Raw genomic sequence first — 19,323 nt, 5'->3', positions numbered from 1 at the left:
CCATCCTAGCTGGAGTATTTTGAGAACTGTAATATAAAAAAGTAATGCCCCTATAGTTTGTTGTCAATAGGCTTCCTGTATTTTCAGACCCTGAACTATCTAACCCTGTGTTTTGTTTTTAGTGCTCAAACCAATTCAGTTTATTGTATAGCACACAGGCCTTTTGTGAATACACAATATAAAATCAATATAAACTTGCAAGTTATAAAATTTAAGGAGAATGTTGTTTTTAAAAGTTGAGATCTCAAGACTCTGGAACAATGTAAGTATTGAGAGGGGAACAGAAGATGACATCTAGCTGGGCTATTGTAAAACTAGCTAAATGCAAACAGCTGGCAATACCATATTACAATTTACAACCCCTTGCATAACAGAGAATGTAAGGAAAGTGTAACAAATTAAGATGGTCTTGGTACAATCTTCAGACTTTTGAAGACATTGCCACATTTTCAGAAAGAATAGCTATCATGATTGTTCTGAGGAGGTGACTACTGCAGAAATCCACACCAGAAATATTAAAATATTTCACTGTAAAACTGCATGTGGCAGGTTGAAGGCAGTATCCCAAAACAGAGACACTCCAGAGTGGAAATTTCTGCTATCAATGTAAACTGCATGTAAAATGCAATGTAAAGTACATCTGGATTGCATTTTTGGGTGCATAATACAAATATATATATTTCTCCAAAATGCATCTTTACTGCATGTACAAAATTCAGCCTTTCTTATGGAAGACAATATACAGTGGTGCGACGAAATCACTTTGCGATGCATTTTTTGCAATCACAAAAGCGATCACTTTGCAATGTTCCCTATGGGGGAATTCCGCTTTGCGATGATCGGTTCCCTGTTTCGGGCACCGATCATCGCAAAGCAATTATTTTTTAACAGCTGATCAGCGGTTTCAAAATGGCCGCCCGCTGTTTTTTGGGACGGATTCCTCACTTAAGAGACACCAGAAATGGCTGCGCTATGGAGGATCTTCGCAGAACGGTGAGTTTTAAGCCCATAGGAACGCATTAATCGTGTTTTAATGCATTTCTATGGGCTTTTTAATATCGCATAGCGACGTTTTTGTTTTGCAGCGATTTTTGTGGAACGAATTAACGTCGCTATGCGAGGCACTGTACAGTATATAGGGGGTGCTGCTGATCCTCATCCAGTACTAATCGGACTGCCCTGATCAGCTTCAGGTCACTGTATCATGTGGGATCCGAAAACTTGTATTGATTTCACAGATATCATATTGTCATTGTCAAATGTAAGCATATTCTCTTGGTTTACCTTTATCACAGAGTTCTATGGTCCCTTATATGGTCTCATATTTATTTTAAAACATGTCAAGAATATATGGCCCTCCAGATGTTAGGCTGCAGCTCCTGGCAGATGTAGCCAACATAGCTACTTGTGAGGGAATATGGGAAATGTAGTTCAACATCATCTGGAGAGCCACACATTTCTTTGTCCCTCCTACAAAGAAACAATCTCCTCCTCCCTGCCCATTTGCCTCCCTCAAGATCGGACAGGTGCGCTCTCTCTCTCTCTCTCTCTCTCTCTCTCTCTCTCTGACACACACACACACACACACAGACACAGACACACACACAGAGGGAAGTGACATTTAGGGTTCCTGTCAGCTGCACTGTTCCCCAATCAGCCCTGCTGTTTTATTCTGCATTCACTCTGCCCATTTTGAACTTTGTTCCAAGAAAGCATATATGGATAGGGAAATGGGAATGAATAAGGCAAGGAAAGAAAGGAGAGGCAGAGGAAGCTGAGGAATAAACAGCCGTTATCCTGCCCGCTTCTCTTTCCCTGGTAGAGGAGAGATAAGCACATGCACACAGAGAACAAGCATGGCAACATATAAATGGGGAGCAATTTCCCTCAACAAAGGAGTGCACATTGGGCAAGTGACTTCTCCAAACTGCAAGTTTTAACCAAGTTAAAATTAATGGCCACTAGGGGACTTTTCTGTTCTTAGTGGAGGAACAGAAAAACAAATCCGGGGGAGGGGGGTGGAATTGGTCATCTTGTATGTCATGTAAACGCCTTGAAAATTTTTGAATTAAAACTTGCTAGACCCAGTTCAAATCCTGTTTCTATTGGTAATGGGATCAAGCTCTTACACATATTCATTTTAGCACAAGGTGTTGCTTCTGCAAAGTCCTGGATGTCCTCGTAAGCAGATGGATGAAAACAAAACAGTGCAGGAACATGACAAACATGTTAATGTTAATCATTCTTTGCTCAAACTTATTAGCTCCTGACACATTTTTCATTGTGGCCAAACCTTTGACCTCTCATAATGACAGAATGTGCTCATTTATCAATCTAATTGCAAACTTCTGCAAATCAGCATGTGATGAAGTGATCATGACAATGGGAATGACTTGTGGTGATATGAGCCAATTACCCAACAATGGAAGACAAGCTGGGAGGCAGCAAGCCAATCAGCTAGTCAGCTGTGTTTCATCATAGTGTGGCTGTCATTGAGCCGACAGTAAAATCTTCCAGCCCAAGTCCTGTGAGAAATTCTTCAAGCATAGAGTTGATAAAATCAGTTTACAAGACGGTTTATCTGGACTATACTCAAGCAGGCCTGACAAATTGTGTCAGTATAAATCTGACTCATAAGCTATGGTTACAATAGTCTGTAAGATCCATCTGCCATTTGCTTAATGGGCCATATAATGCTTGTAAGTGATTAACCATCAGCAAATGTTCATACTGTAATAGATGATTTGTCTTAAATTTCTCATATTGCATCACTATATTGCATCATAATATCAACACTTCCTCATTCTGTTGAAGATAACTTGTCTCTTGAAAGCTGCACACTCCTAAAGGTTTTTAAGAATGGAAGACTTCTGTCAGAAATAGAACACAGAGCATAGGAAGTTGTGACCTGCGACCCATTTAGGTCAGTACTGTCGACACTGACTGGCAGTGGCTCTCCAGGCAGGATTGTTTCCTAGCCCTATTGGGAGATGCCAGAGATTGAATCCATGACCATCTAGATGCAAAACACATGCTCTCCCCCAAGCATGGTGGTTGGTTCATCTTGTCTACTCTGGTTCTTAACCTTTGTTTCTCAGGTGTTTTTGAACTGCAACTCCCAGAAACCCCAGTCAGGACAGCTGGTGGTGAAGGCTTCTGGGAGTTGGAGTCCAAAACTCCTGAGTAACCCAAGGTTACGAACCAGTGCTCTAGTGCACTGTTTCACACAGCAGTCTTTCTTGAAAAGCTACATAGGCAAGACATGGCGGGATTAACTCCATCATGATGCTGTCCAGCAACCAGAGAAACCTAAAGCTCAATGTTCCATCCTTGTATTGGTGGTTCTGCTAGCAGTTGAACAGTGTGTATCACTGAAGACAATTTCTACGCAGGTGCCATTTGGACGTTTTGGACTTCAGGGAGTGGGTTTTTTTCTCTACCAGTTCAGATGCCATTGCACTTCTCCATTTTATGCTGCATGCAATTGCCTATCTTGATCCAAAGGGGCAGTTGTGAGTGTGTCCTATGATAGTGTTGATAGTGTGACGTTTCTGCAAATTTTCACATTACTGTGTCACAATTCTTAGGCTGTTATAGGAAGCATTCAGGCACCTTTTGATGCCTAAAATTCTGGCTGCTACTTGTTACTGCTAATAGGGAAGGCATTAGACTTCAAGAACAACAACCTCCAAAACCACCTCCCAAGTATTTTGGAGTTGTTCTTTTTATACTGTCCCAAACAGGAGCCTCATTTGCTGCAAGCTGGTATCTTAGATAATTCTGTTCTGTGAAATTTCTTAAAGTAGTCTGGGTTGCTTATCCTTATATACAAATAATGATGAGAGAATGGTTTAAATCAGGGGTTCCCATCCCAGTCCATGGCCTGGTGCTGATCGTGGGCTTTCTGGAACTGGGGCCACTGAGATGGATCTCTGCCCACCCCACCCCCTGCATGCATGCACGGTGAACATGTCGCGCTCGCAGAGGGGTGTGTCATACAGAGGGGCTTGTTGCACTCACGGGTGGATGTGTTGCGCTCACGGAGGGGCATGTCATGCTCGCAAGTCCGACACGCCCACTCGCAAGCATGGGGGGGTGCCCCCCTGCGCACAGAGCCCGTATCCCCCAACTAGCCTGTGGTCCCAAAAAGGCTGGGGACAGCTGATTAAACAATAAAACAAGATTTATACTTTTGGACCATTGGTGATATGGTAGATATTAAAAGAAAGATACATTCTTGGATATGACAGCAAAGGATAAAACAAAAATACGAATTAAGTATATTTCTTCAGTATTTAAAGTTGAAAATAACCATGTTACAAACTCTCATTTTTTCTTACACACACACTAACCACTCTGAACAGACATCTCTTTATAAACTCTACCACAGACTACCACTAACTCTTGAACAGACATCTAATTCCCTTAAGCTCCCTGCTTGAAATTTTTCTGATCTCTCTCTAGTCATATTTCAACAGACTCACAGAACTCACTCCCATAACATTCCAATCACACTAACCAGTCATCATTCTGTCCTTCAACTCCCCATTGCACTAGCACTCTGCTCATGCCTATATGATGTAGTACAGGCATTCAGAACTCTTTATATACAAACCTGATATAGGTAGTTATACATAAATTTTTACATAGAAGCTCAAAATGGACAGAATTGCCACAGATGGTATTCACTGGGTGTGGTATTACAGCAGGATAGTACCCGTCAATTGAAGGCCTATTGTCTTCCTTCTAAGCAATTTTTCTCTTTAAATTATGCTTGTATCACTAGCACTATGTCAGAAAAGTGTTCTGTCACTTCTGGGGAAAAATTTTTTAAGAGTACAAAGAGAAGGGACAGGGAAGAAGGCAGCATTAACAGAATGTAGCTATCTTTCCAAAGGAAACTGAACTGATTGGGAAGTATGGTGTGGACTCCTGCAAAGTCATTAATCATATCGTTATGAATAACCATTGTGATTTCAAGAGCAGAAACCTGGATAGTTTTTGTTTTAAAAAAATTCGGAGCAAACTGGGTTTTCCTCCCTGTGTGGTTGTACCCTCAGATGGATACACATTGATTCCGCCTATTAATTTGTTTGTTCAAAAATATCTAGTATGTAAATCCCTTCACTTGTTCCAATTCAAATCAGCAGGAGGTTTTACAAACTGATCTGAATCCATGGCAGAAAGTGACCTCTGAAGCAAATCAGGGGAACCATACACAACCCTACTGCTAAATAACCTCTCTGTGCATTTGAAATCATTATTAACTTTTACAATAAGGTCTTCACTGACTGTTGTCCCTTCAGGATTTGGAAAGTGGTTTTGCCCAGGCCAAAAATAGCAAGTAATCCTGAGGCAGCTTTGTTTTTACCTGTGATGTGAGGCTTTGTTCATTGGTTAACTGACTATGAGTGTTTCAGGTGCTGGTTCCACACAAACTTTAAACTAATATATTTAAAATGTGTGTGTGTGTTTTACACTTCTTGGCACTGCAGGATTATTCAGAATGAGCCACGGTTATCTTGTTGGCTGATCCACACACCTTCCATTGTGGCACATCTCTTCCCCCACAGTGGTAGTACTGTATATACATATGCGTGGGAGAGGGGCAAAAAAGAGTGTTCAAAGTGAAGATCTTCCATCTGAGACCTTGGTAATTGTGATAAGACAGGAATTTCTGTAGCTGTTTCTCATTTGGAAAGATATCCTGTCTGCTGAAGCACACCTCAGAGACTTCTGTGACAGCACAGATGCCTTTTGGGGTGCATTTTCATTGGCTTCTGTCCTCTTGCCAGGATGTTATACTGTAACTTTGTCTGAAAATGCCTTTGCACATTGAGAGGTTAATATTGCTGTGATAGATTAGTGGTAAATAATGATTAAAATCCTGTTGTTTAGTACAGTAAATCACACAAGAGTAAGTCCATTGAATCAAAGGAGATTTGGTGAGTCCACTAATTTTAAATTTCACTGATTCCTATGCTAGTGTAACTCATTACACTTAGCAACTAGATCTTGACCAAAAGTTCTTACATAGCACAACAGTTTGCTTCTTGTTCCAGAGTGTTAAGCCTTGCTAGTTATTTAGTGGTTATTCCAATAAAATATTTACATTACCATCCCATTTTACAAAATACAGTGGACCCTCTACTTACTGAATTAATCCGTATTGGAACGGTGGCTGCAGGTCGAAAAGTCTGTAGGTTGAGTCTCCATTGACCTACAATGCATTGAAAACCGATTAATTCCATAACCGGCCGGCTTTGTTCCATTTTTGTTCCATTTTGGGTTTTTTTCCCGTTCTGTAGGTCTATTCTCCGGCTGCAAGTCGAACCTAAATTTTGCAGCCAGAGAAGTCTGTAACTCGAAAAGTCTGTAAGTCGAGCCATCTGTAAGTCGAGGGTCCACTATAAATATTCTTTTTAAAAATAAAATATATTTTATATAAAGAGCAATAGTATTGGATTTAAGTCCAGGCAAAGATTTGATTTATTATCTTTCAGACATGTTCCTTTGTGTCAGGAAAAAAATGTTTCCTTCAGAAAATGTTGAAAAATACATAGTTTTTCTCTAACCATTTCCAACCTTTTTTCTGTTCAGATACCCATAATATTCATTACTAATTTACGCAATAAACCTTATAGAAATTTCTTTAATGTTTTCCTCCATACTGAGGAAAGATACAGAATCAAGTGGGTCCAAAAGCATATTGAGCCTGAACTACAGTATCTCTGGAGGCAAGACAGTGATGCTGGGAAAAGTTGAAGGCATCAGGAAAAGAGGAAGAATAAATACGAGATGGCTTGACTCCATCAAAGAAGTCACAGGCTTGAATTTACAAGAGCAGGGCAGGACTGTTGAGGACAGCACATCTTGGAGATTTTAATTCATCAGATTGCCATAAATTAGAGGTGACCTGATAGCGTTTAACAACAATACAATCACGTTTTGATCTTATAATGCCTGTTCATTTACAGTACTTCCATTTACAATCTTCCAAAAAATTACTTTTAATCTATATTGTGCTTTCTCTTATTATTGAAAGTTTTTTGAGACCAGGGTTTTTGCGATTCAGATGGATTTGGTTAAACTGCAGCAACAATTCTGTATCAATCACACAAGTGGTTGGTACAGCTTACACTTGTACACCTTTTATGCAGATAAGGTGAGTTTCTTGAAAGTACCTGTAGGAGGAGTGTCTATTTTGAAACCTGATGTCTTCTTCCTGGCCTGATGTGTGGGCAGGAAGGGAGGTGCAAGAGGTGTCTCATTGTGCACACGGCAGCTGGAAAGAAAACTTACATCCATTAACTTTCCAAGAAGACACTGAGGCAAGGAAAAACTCGGTTTAGCCCTGATTCTCTCTGAAGCTCCTGTGCCCTGGAGACTTCCAACTCCAGACACGCAGGAAATGAGCTTCTCCAGGAGAAAAGGTTTCTACAAGCAGGAAGTAAACAGGACAGTCTGGGAACTACCTAGGCGATATACTTCCATTGTTCCTGTGGGATCTGGGGCTTATGGATCTGTTTGGTAAGTAGACTTCTGCTTCCTGAAGTGCTTAGCATATTGAGGAGGATTGAAGACTATGGTTTTGGAAACCTGGATTCTTGGATGGAATGATAAAGATTCCACCAGTTCTATTACGGGAAAATATTTCCATTTTGGAAGAGGTGTTGCATTTCCTCCTCATCCCAGTCTGCAACGTCATTCTGTCAGGTGATCAACTGTAATGAGCTGTTCAAGTGTGAAAGCCTTCTAAATTTTCCACTGGCTGGTCCCCTCATGACAGATTTCAGCTGTTTGGTGCTTTGGTTTATGCAATGATTGGAAGATGCTCTCAAACTGTGTTGTTGGTATCTTAACCAGATAGGACAAAGCAATTCAGACATTGTTGGAAGTGCAAAGATAGCCCTACCCTGGGGGACTGGGGAGCTGCTTCAGGCAGCAAATTGTGTGTGATACGGTAAATTGCTAGTGGCTATTGAATTGTACAGGGGGGAGGGGAAATCTGCTACTACTGTAAATGACAGATATGTAAATAGACAACATCTTCTCCTACACAGTATAGGCGATGCTGTTTCCAACAGGTCAGTTTAAGAACTGTCTCTCAAAATTGGAATACTTAGTATGTCAGAATATTTCTGCACACACACCCAAGACCTTCCACCTGGGCAACCCAATGTCTTGCAATTAGTAAAGAACTGAGCAAGGGTGACCTCTTTCCTCCCACATATATAGTAACCTTGAATATAAAACTGTGAAATATACTCCACCATGCCCTTACATGCTAAGAGGTTAGTACATAGCCTGTAGAAGGGAAAGTTTTTTTTTGTATCCAAAATGGTGGTAGAAGAGATAGAGCAGCTTGTCAGAATGTCCGTCATACCGCTTAGTATGCTCAGCTTCCTGCATGGAAAGAATGACATGCACCTCATGGCTATCGGATGAATTATTAAATCCAAGACTGATACATCATGCAGGTTGTGAGCCACGTTTGGCTCTGGTTCGCAGGTGAATGTCTCTGTTATGATAGTAAACCGATGCATATTGCATTAAACTGCTCTGAGACTTTCATTAATGTACAGTAGTTGATTCTACCCTGTTTGGCTGAATAAACTGAGCAATTTAACTTATTCCAGAAATATAAACCTATGAAAAGGGATCACAGGTTAGCCATCTAATGAATAATAGTGAGACACACGATTTCAATTGAACACTCTTTTTGTACACCATAGGACTTTAGGACATAGTCTTTTTGGACTTCATAGAAGAGGAAGGGGTTAACTGTTGGATTTGCAATATGGCAAAATCATGGTCTGATTGCTTCTCTAGGATTTTCAAAGATATATTTGTTGGCAAAATTAAAGAAGATGAGGTGGGGGTCCCAAAAAAAGAGGAAAACATTTAAGGGCTGACATATTTTATTCAGTGTGAGCATTTGTAGATCAAAATATTGAGACTCCTGAATATCTTGTCTTCCCACCCACCCCCTTAATTTTGCCAACACACTGAAACAGGGTAATATGGCTACTTCTCTGGAAATTGTAACAGAGGTGTTTGTTTCTTGTGTAAAATAATTAGATATATATTGTTTTGTCATATAACTGGAAAGTTTTTTAAAGGGTAATCGGTTTACATCATATGTTTAAAAACATACTTAGAATTTTACAGCAGCCCTGCTGCGTCAGATCAGTGATCCATTTATCACATCTCGTTGTCACTGAAATATATAAGGGGCCATGTCCACATGGTTTTGTTTTGATCAATACATATATAGGAGAACACAAGTACATCATACCTGCAAACGTGACTAACAAAGCATTTAAGCAAAATGTTTCAGCTTCCACCTTCTTCCATGGCTCTGGTAAAAGTATCCTGTTTCTTAGATGGAAGTTGTAGAACCTAGAGGACAAGGCATTCAAAAGCAGATGAAGGAAGAACATGATGTGTTATCCTCTAGATTCAGTTATTTCAGTGGATCTGCTATACAATGTTCAAACTAACACTGGATTTAGCTTATTACTTAAATTTTATTATTTTATTTTTCTTATTTTTTCTTTTAATTTCTTCTTTGCATATATTCTGTTTTTCAGGTTTTTTACTTTCTCACAAATGCCAGTGCCCAACTTTTAACAGTATGCACCTTGTTACTTGTCTGTTTGGTGAATACTCATATTTTGGTTGGCATAAATGAATTCCAGGCTAACCCCTGATAGTTACTTAACAATACTTTCAAATATCAAAGTAATATATCAATAGAGTTTAATCGTGTCTCAATCTGAATGCTTTAGGGCAAGGATCCCCAACCCCCGGTCTGTGGCCCGGTGCTGGTCCGTGGACCAGGCCATAGGAGACAGATCTCCCACCCACCCCAGCACGCACACACACCCACACACACATGGCCCACCCACCTGCCAGCACAGATGTCCCGCTCACACGAGTATGCCCTGTCCCCTGCAAGTGCACCCCACACCATCCGCACATGCATGTGAGGGCCCCCACATCCCATGAGTACCCCCATGCCATCTGCACATGTGCATGAGCATGCACCCCATAAGTATGGGGGACCCACCCTCATGAGAGTGCGAGATCACCGCCCCCCACGAGTGCGGGGAGTGCCCCCCAGACCCTGCACCCCAAACCGGTCTGTGGGTTGGAAAAGGTTGGGGACCACTGCTTTAGGACAGCTGTAACACAGGGAGAGCAGCTTTCTAGTGTTCCCATTGTCAGAAAGGTTGCTAATTTCAAATTGTGCATGAGTCCATGATGGTGCAAGATGGTGCCAAAGTATTCACCCACAATGTAATGCACTCTAGACTGGCAGGACAGAGCATCCAAGAAGAGATTTTTGCTGCAGTGCCAAAATGTGATACTAGCAGGTGGACCCTTCATATATCACAGGTAGCAGGCCTTTGTGGAACTGTTGCAAAATAATAGTAGTTCATGTTTCTGTGTTGGAGTGCATGTGATAAAGTGAGATTACAACTGCATCGTGGAGGAAAATATGAATGGACCTATTGCAAAGCTGCATCCAGGAAGTTGTGTTTCCCCACGTGAGTTTGCTTTAGCCAACCACACAGGAACCATCAGAGAAGGAAAGAGGAGGAAACTGGCAGTCTGCCATATTTGCAACTTGTTAAGGTAGCTCTGCTATGGTCATCCAGATTTGTAGGAGGCAGGGCTACCTGAGAGCTACCTTAACAAGCTGCAAATAGTTACCTTTACAGGCTATAAATTAGCAATTTTCTCCTTGCTCTCTGCTGACTCCTTGCACTTTTCCCCCCTTTGGTCTTCAGGTGACCTAGTGCACCAGTGCTTGTATATAAAACAAGACATGTTTTGGAGACAAGGGATGCTTGCTTGAGGGGAACTGACCCCCATGTGAGTGCCTCTTAGCTTTCTCTCTTGTCACCTTGAACAAGGAAGCTGGGAGAGCCAGCTTGCAGTTGCCTGTTCAGCCTAGAAGCTGTATCAGCTCAAGGGATCACACTGCTTGAACTGATTCAAATTCATTCAGTCTGAAAGAAGCAGAAGTCAGTGGCAGAGGAAAAAGTGGGGCAGACTTGGAGAAAACCTCCAGGCTGGTTTGGATTAACTTTTCTGTTGTGTAGTCAACAGAAAAGAATATAAATCACGCCATTCGAATCCTAGAGCCTTTCTCACATTATTTGTCAAACTAGTTGCTCCTTAAGACAAACAGTGTGGCTTTTTTGCATTACTGTCTAAAGTAGAAGTGTACAAAGCATGGTCCCCAAGACAGTTTTTATGGCCTTTGGCACTCTCTTTTCCAGAGAGGGAGAGGGAGAGAGGCAATTGGCTATTCTTGGAATGGTTGTTGTGGGTTTTTTCGGGATCTTTGGCAGTGTTCTGAAGGTTGTTCTTCCTAACATTTCGCCAGTCTCTGTGGCCGGCATGTTCACGAATCTTCCAAGAACAATGATTTGACTGTTAAAAGGTCACAGCCCCCCTGTATACCATTTAACGACCCGAGTAAAAAACAAACCAAAACCCTGATTTTTCAGAACTGGAAGTGGAGTTCCAGCCACTTCCAGATTCTTCCCCCTCCCCATTTTTGTTTCAGTGGCCCTGTGATGCAGAATGCTAAGCTGTGGAACATTGAGCCCCATGAGAGTAACCCACCCTATCTTAAACAATAATTATATGCCCAATACATACCCAAATTTATTTGCGTTGAGGCAGAGAGAAAGACATTGTTCCACAGGCATCCATGCTGTAATACACAATAAAATCTTTCCCTCTTTTCAGCATTGCTCATTCTGAGATCTAGTTCCCTGTCTGGAGACTGAGGAAAGTCCAATAGCTCCCTCAGATTTAGCTGGTGCACTGATATATGACCGTCCTAGACTCAAATGAGTAAAGCAGGGCCCCACAAAAGGCCCCAAAACTGAGGTTTGCAGGAAACATGTGATTGCACTTTCAATGTTTGGTTGAGTTCTTTTTTTGTGCCATGGGGGAGGGGAGAGCGGCCTGCTGAAGTTCTCGGTTGCAGTCCTCATTGTAAAAATATACTTTGCATTCAGCTGTTTTCCTTTAGCTATCAGTCTTCATCCTTGGCTTGATTTTTGTCAGCTTGCTGTTTCTTAGGGTTCCCTTGGACCTGTTTGTTGTGACCCTCTTCACAGTCATCCTTATAGCCTAAACACTCCTGTCACTTGGCTAAACGCTCACAGAGATACAAGAAACGTGCCTATACTAGTGTCTTTCATTAAGTTTTCACAGACTGGTGGAAGGGTCCTTGGTTTATTTGCACCCTGAAGTTGAATTGCTTGTGAAAGCTGTTCCTTCCCTCATTTCTTCTGTTGGAAGTCTTTTGAGGCTTCTTTCTCAGGTCACCTTGAATACCACTGGAGCTAATAGCAACCTGTGATTGACACCTCACTTGGAAGATACTGTCTTAGAGACAGTGACATGTTAGTGAGATTAGTGCCTTGCGCTGTCATGACTTCTACTTTTTCTCAGGGATCAGCTAATTTTCAAAGTGGATCATCTCCTTTTTCCTCCTTTTTCCTCCTGATATCCTCCTCCTTTCATGTGGTACGAGTGGTAGTTCTGCTGTTATTTCTGCAGAATTCTGTTTCATTGCCCAAACTTGCTTTATAATTCACGCATATTGAGAGTGTGTTGGCTTCACTGGCTATCGAGCTGCATTTTTCTGCATCTCCCCTCTGCTCTTAATTTTTTTTCTGCACAGGTTTGTAAGAGGGGTGACTGCAGTGATTGATGTTGGGTAGTGGATAGGTCATATCAATACACAGATGGCCACTTAAATAACCACAGTTATGGAGAAACGAATAATTCTTCTTCACTGACATCTCTGTGATTCACACATATGGATAGATCAGCAAGATAATTTACTCAAGGAGAGCAGTTTTCATGCTAAAACGAAAGAATATACCACCTAGTCATAGGCAGCATCCATTTCTGCTCTGTTGTCCAACTGTTTTTCCCTACAACTTTAAGTTCAGTTTTCATATATTTTTAAGCATTTGTGTCTACAATTTTCTTATAGCTGTAAAAATTTTGTATTTTCCCCAAAAGGCTGAAATACATGTTGTATTGCAGAAGGAAAGTAGATAAATAAAGCTTGTAGATAAGCGGTGTTGTCTGGAATTACTGCAACAATGAAAAAAATACTTTGATACTCTGATAAATATTGATGTGATTGTCTGTGATTGTTTGATCTTATTCTGGAGCTAAACCTTATTGGGATAAAGGTCAGCTGTGACAAAAACAAGTTTTTGACTCCCCCCCCCCAAGAGATCTATAAATTTCTGCCTGGGGACAGTCAAGTATCAGTTCTCTTATCTAACAGCTGACTCATGAAAAAAAAATATCAGCTCTAGATCGTTCCAAACCAACTTTCATGCAGTTACAAAACTCACATGTGAGTACACAGATGACCACTGAAAGAAGAATAGGCCAAAATTCTCTTGCATAATTACATCAGTGGAAGGGAAATGGTCTTACAGTGACAAATTGGAATGATTTAATGGGACTCCATTGGGATTCCTAGTCCCATGCCAAGCCACCCAACAGGCATGCAACAAGGAGTCCAAGTAGGAACTGATTAATTAATGGGAATTAGTTAGCTTTGAAGTGGGAATTAATTAAATCTGACTAACTCTATGTCACTAAGGGCTGATTTGTGCTTCCATGAATTTTATATGCTAATAGCAATTGCCACATGACGTCCTGTCTGAAATGTTACTCATATATTGACTGGCTCTGAGAAATGTCTAATGCAATATTTATCAGCCACACAATGATTCTAGAGAGATTCCTGTTGCTGCATATACATGGAAGTATTTAATTCATTAATAGAACTGAACCATTCCTTAGAGTTGATAGCTATTCTCATTGGTGGCCCATAAAGAAGGCATTTATTTATCTCATTTATATATTGCATTTCTCCAAGGACTGGGACTCAAGGTGGCTTATAATATCGTATGAAAACAATAGAAAATTAAAATACAGCTATGTAACAAACATTAAAAAACAATTAAATTTGTTATATTGTTAAAATACAATTAAAATTAAACACTCTGACATTTCTTGATTAAAATACTAATACTAGCTGGTCTTTAAAAAGAGAGGAAAACATTGCAATAATACTCTTCCCCAGGAATTGGTATTCAAAAACATGGTGAATTACTCCATCAGTTAGCTCTACGGTTGATAAAAACCTGGAAGGACAGATCCTGAAGCTGAGGCTCCAATACTTTGGCCATCTGATGAGAAGAGAAGACTCCCTGGAAAAGCCCCTGATGTTGGGAAAGTGTGAAGGCAAGAGGAGAAGGGGATGACAGAGGACGAGATGGTTGGACAGTGTCATCGAAGCTGCCAACATGAGTTTGACCCAACTCCGGGAAGCAGTGGAAGACAGGAGGGCCTGGCATGCTCTGGTCCATGGGGTCACGAAGAGTCGGACACGACTAAATGACTAAACAGCAACATGTACCTGTATATCAGTTAGTGGGAAGGACAACTGGTAGAGGTTCGGTTGCACTCACACCCTGTCTGTTGGGAGTGATCGAGAGAAAACTTGCTGGCCGTTGTGGGACTAAAAGTCTGGGCTGGATACCCCTGTGGACTGATCCAGCAGAGTGTTTAAAATTAATGTACTGTATTCTCGAAGGCTTTCATGGCCAGGATCCAATGGTTGCTGTAGGTTTTTCGGGGTGTTTGGCCATGTTCCTAAGGTTTTTCTTCCTAATGTTTTGCCAATCTCTGTGACTGGCATCTTCAGAGGACAGGATTTGGAACTCTGTGTTCTGGTAACACAGACAGAGTTCTGCCTCCTGTCCTCTGAAGATGCCAGCCACAGAGATTGGTGAAACATTAGGAAGAAAAGCCTTTGGAACATGGCCATATAGCCCGAAAAACCTACAACAACCATGTTTAAAATTACTTTTTTTTTCAATCAAATGTATTCATACATTCTGGTTCAACTGTTTTATATTCTTCCTTTGAGGTTATTTTGTTGAAGAACAATGACCTTTAGAGCTACCTCAGAATATCTTAGAAGACAGAAGTGTTCTCCTACTCATTTCTGAGCGTACCCATTATGGGAAATTTATCTTCTGTAATTCTTTTATGCACACTCTGAAATGTTTGTCATATCATGGATCACATGAAACTCCACTGGCACCCCAAAATTTTAAATTTCTTTGGAAAAAAAACTTTGCTTAAAAATCAGCTTGTGCCCTCTGAGATTTGGGGGGCACTTTTGACATATTTGGGAGGGCAGTACTTCTGAGGACTCCAAATACCACCCAAATTATTTTTCAATTTTCTTTTGACTATCAATTGCTTTTGGAAAGGGTTTTCTTCAGGTTATTTTTAAAAAGATAAACCTGTTTTCATTTAACAAAAACAAATTGTTGCAGCCTTTACAGTTTATAATCACTGCATTTTTAAAAATTAACAATTAAATGAAGAAATTAACCTCCTGGGCCACAGCCCATCCCATTTAGCTGCACCTCCTAGGGAGCCAGAAAGTCTGAAAAATAGCCTTTGTTATTTGACTCCATGCTATGTGTATGGGTGCAGATTAGGTTTTTCATATATCTATGCAGGATGGAGTGATTACAGCAGATTGCCTACCTCTTTCCTATGCAGATATATGCAAAACATGCATTTATATGCATACAGACAGTATGGAGCCAGATTGTCCAGGGGCTATAGTGTCCCACCACGTATACTTGCAATGACAAATTCATTTATCACAGTGTGGCATGGAAAAAACTCCTATATTCATGTAAGTGTGATCTGTGCAGAAACCATTGGAACTAAATCCAGGCATAGCAGCAATGAAGTTGAGGTTGAAATCCAAAACATGCTCCTAGGGAGGAAGCCTCTACACAATTGGATTTACTGTAATCCAAGTAAACACACTTGGGATTTAACTGAACATCAGAGTGCTCCGACCTTACTTGCTTTTGGATGTCTCCCTTTTATTTCTCACAGTTCAGCAACAGACAAGAAAACAGGGGAGAAAGTCGCTATCAAGAAGCTCTGTCGCCCATTCCAGTCTGAGATCTTTGCCAAGAGAGCCTATCGAGAACTCACACTGCTGAAGCACATGCAGCATGAGAATGTGAGTAATTCCTTCCTCTCATTTCATTGCACATAAACAATTGTGCATTTCTTTCATGTGTTGCCCTGGATGAAAGATGGAGTTGAAATGCAGCATCAGAATTTGCAACTCGCCCAAGTTTGGTAGTCAAAGCAAAATCTGACTAATGTCAGAGTCTGAATGCCAAATAGACATATTTTTTGGTTGACGTAATAATTCCTAAGTGAGTGAGTGATCTAAACAGGGATTCATAGGTCTTATTATTCAAGGACAGATTTCTATGATTGTGATAAAGTGCTACTATACTAACTTCAGCCAATGAATTGTCTAGCTAAACACTCATACTTCCAAAGGTAAAATATGACTGACTAGCAATGGTAGCAAGCACTTACAGTAAATGGTGCCCAAGGAATTTCTATCATAAAATGCTTCTTAAGCACCTTTTCCTTGTACAGAAACTAGGCAAAAAAAAAAAAAAAAGGATGAGCATGACCCAGTGATATGTACTTACCACATCTGCTTCATATATGAGAATCTCCCCTATAGCTCATGACCAGGGTAGAAAGATTGCAACATACTGGTGGACCACTCACAATGCAGTGACAAGAATTTCCCTCCCTTCTATATTCATTTTTCTATTGGAGATGGGCCTGTCCTGATCATATTGGCAAATTTTGCAGTGTTAAAGAACCCAAGTCTGATATATATTCTTTCCTGGATTTGTCTCTGAACTTTAGACTTGCAAGGGATGTCAGTGCTCCTGCTCCATCATTTGAAGCGGTATCAAAATATGGTTTAGCTGTTTCTGTTGCTTATGAGAAGGTGTCTTTATGGTAGAGGATAGCACTGCTTTTCTAATTCGTATTCTTCATAATCTTACATTCTGAGTCTGCTTCTTCTGCAGGTCATTGGATTACTTGATGTTTTCACATCAGCTACCTCCTTTGATGGATTCCAGGATTTGTAAGTTGGCATTTTCCCCCAAATAAAATGTTCTATGGTTCTGAGACAAGATTCACTACTAAAGAACACATTTCTCAGTCACAAGTACATAAGGTCAGAATTTACATGTGCAACAGATGCTCTCTTTTGCATTAGCAGCATCTAATACTGTATTTGGCATAGTTATCTGAACAAGAGTTCCTAGATGCCATTCAGTTTTAAATGACAGATTGAGAATTTGGTTTTCTGTGCTGAATTCATCATTGTGGAGATCTTACCTTAACTTTGGTTTGTTTCAAGTAAGGTAAAGTTAAAGGTTCTCCTTGACATTTAATCCCGTCATTTCTGACTCTAGGGGGCGGTGCTCATCCCCATTTCCAAGCTGTAGAGCCAGCATTAGTCCAAAGACAGTTTCTGTGGTCACATGGCCAGCGTGACTAGACATGGAACGCTGTTACTTCAAGTAGTAAGCTTTTAATGCTAAAAAAGATGAGACATAGGGACCCTGGATCAGACTTTTGGATCAAAGGTTCAAATCTGAGATGGTCTTCGTGTGGAAGCAGAGCTTTAGCACTTCATTTGCCTTCCCTTCTCTCCTGCAACTTTGGATGTTTTTCTTCATATTTAGCCAAAATCTCCTTCCTTCAAATATCCAACCACAGGTTTTAATTCTTGCCCTCTAAAGCAAAAGAGAAAATTAACTAATTATGTAAATTTCTCTTCCACTTTGTAGTCCAAGGGTTTTCTAAGCAGTTCACATTGATTACGACATAAAAACAAAGAGACCAATTTTGATAATACAGCCTGAGCACACATCTGGGCAGAAAGATCAAAAATTTTAAATCCAGATGGGTTTATTATGAAAAAAATGAAAGGACTTTACATGTTATTTGATTATTATATTTTTTGCAAAAGAATCACAAAAATACTATGTTAACTTGCATAGTTTATACATGCTGAAATGTTCAGCTTTTCTGAGCACAAAATTTTTATTTCTGTTCTTTGTTTTCACTTCTCATTATACAGAATCCTGGTGTTAAACATGGTATAGATTTATCTATAAACATGTAAATCAAAGTTGTTTTATTATCCAGTTAACAACTGTTCCATTGATTCCTACACCAAATAAACTGAATATTACTTTTATTAAAGTGATTTAAAAATTTTGTAATACAAAGGCTGAAATCCTGTTGCACAGCTCTGCATGCACAATGATGATGACATCATCACCAGCAAAGAACTGCTGGATAGCTCATTGGTTTAGGTATCTGGCTACAGAGCTAGAGGTTGGGAGTTTGATACTCCACTGTGCCTTCCTGACAGGTGCTTGGACTTAATGATCCATAGGATCCCTTCCAACTTTGCAATTCAAAAAGTATTATTATAAATCAGTTTAAATTAAAGGTAAATGGTCACTGATTAAAGACAATTTCAGAGTGACTGTAACTCATACACAATGCAACAAATTCATATGTACCCCAAAGTTACTAAAGGAAGTCATTAGTGGTGATTTGCTGCTGCTAATGATGTCATCTGCATTGCACATGCAGAGTAATGGAACTTAAATAATATAAATGTAAGAACTTCTATTTATTTTATTTTGATCTACACTTTAAACACTGTACTTCTTTCAAAGCAGGGGTTCTCAATCTTTGGGTGTCCCAGGGTTTCACACTTCAGTTCACAGATGCTAGTGCTGAAGACTTCTGGTAGTAAGTCCCAAATACCTGGCAAGCCAAGAGTTGAGAACCAGTGGGTTACAGGCTGAACCTCCAATCTGTTGTACGTTATGAGAATATATTCTGGAAGTTGAAGTACTCAAAAAACGAAGTGTAACACTTTTAGGTTCTACGGGACTATTTGCTTACTATTGTTGAATCTTGCAAACACAATTTCACAAAACATGTATCTTCTTATTTGCATTTATATAACAGACAACATGAAAAATTATAATGACAACAAAATGCTATAGTTTGTGTCCCCAAATCCTTGGCAACAGCACCAAGACAGAAGTTGCTTGTAGAATTTGTAAAGTTCAAGGGTCCCTTTGATTTCAAAGTCAGACAAATATCCAATATATCTTCCTCAGTTATCCTTAACACAGGAGAATCTTCAAAAACAGAAAATAAAATATCATTGTATTATATTGTATGCAATTCATGAATTCACTATATAGATTCATCAACACAAACATATAAAAATTATACCTAAACCATTTTGGCAAGAGCCTTAGTAGTCTGACTAGCAACAGCAGCTCCCGCCTTTTCAGCTATCTTGCTCTTAAT

General features: G+C 40.1%; 1 protein-coding gene across 1 annotated transcript in view; it reads left to right on the top strand.

The window, feature by feature from the left end:
* The first annotated feature begins 4,823 nt into the window (after positions 1 to 4,823).
* MAPK13 (mitogen-activated protein kinase 13) overlaps positions 4,824 to 19,323 on the top strand; it is a 31,161-nt gene continuing 16,661 nt past the window's right edge. Inside the window, exons 1-3 of the mRNA XM_020795182.3 lie at positions 4,824 to 7,530; positions 15,988 to 16,117; positions 17,001 to 17,059. Of these exons, the coding sequence (XP_020650841.1) occupies positions 7,412 to 7,530; positions 15,988 to 16,117; positions 17,001 to 17,059 (308 nt within the window). The 5' untranslated portion in view covers positions 4,824 to 7,411. The remainder of the gene's footprint in view (positions 7,531 to 15,987; positions 16,118 to 17,000; positions 17,060 to 19,323) is intronic.

This window comes from Pogona vitticeps, chromosome 4, assembly GCF_051106095.1.
Source record: "Pogona vitticeps strain Pit_001003342236 chromosome 4, PviZW2.1, whole genome shotgun sequence".
Classification (NCBI taxonomy): Eukaryota; Metazoa; Chordata; class Lepidosauria; order Squamata; family Agamidae; genus Pogona; species Pogona vitticeps.
This window is presented reverse-complemented; position numbering and strand designations above follow the sequence as displayed.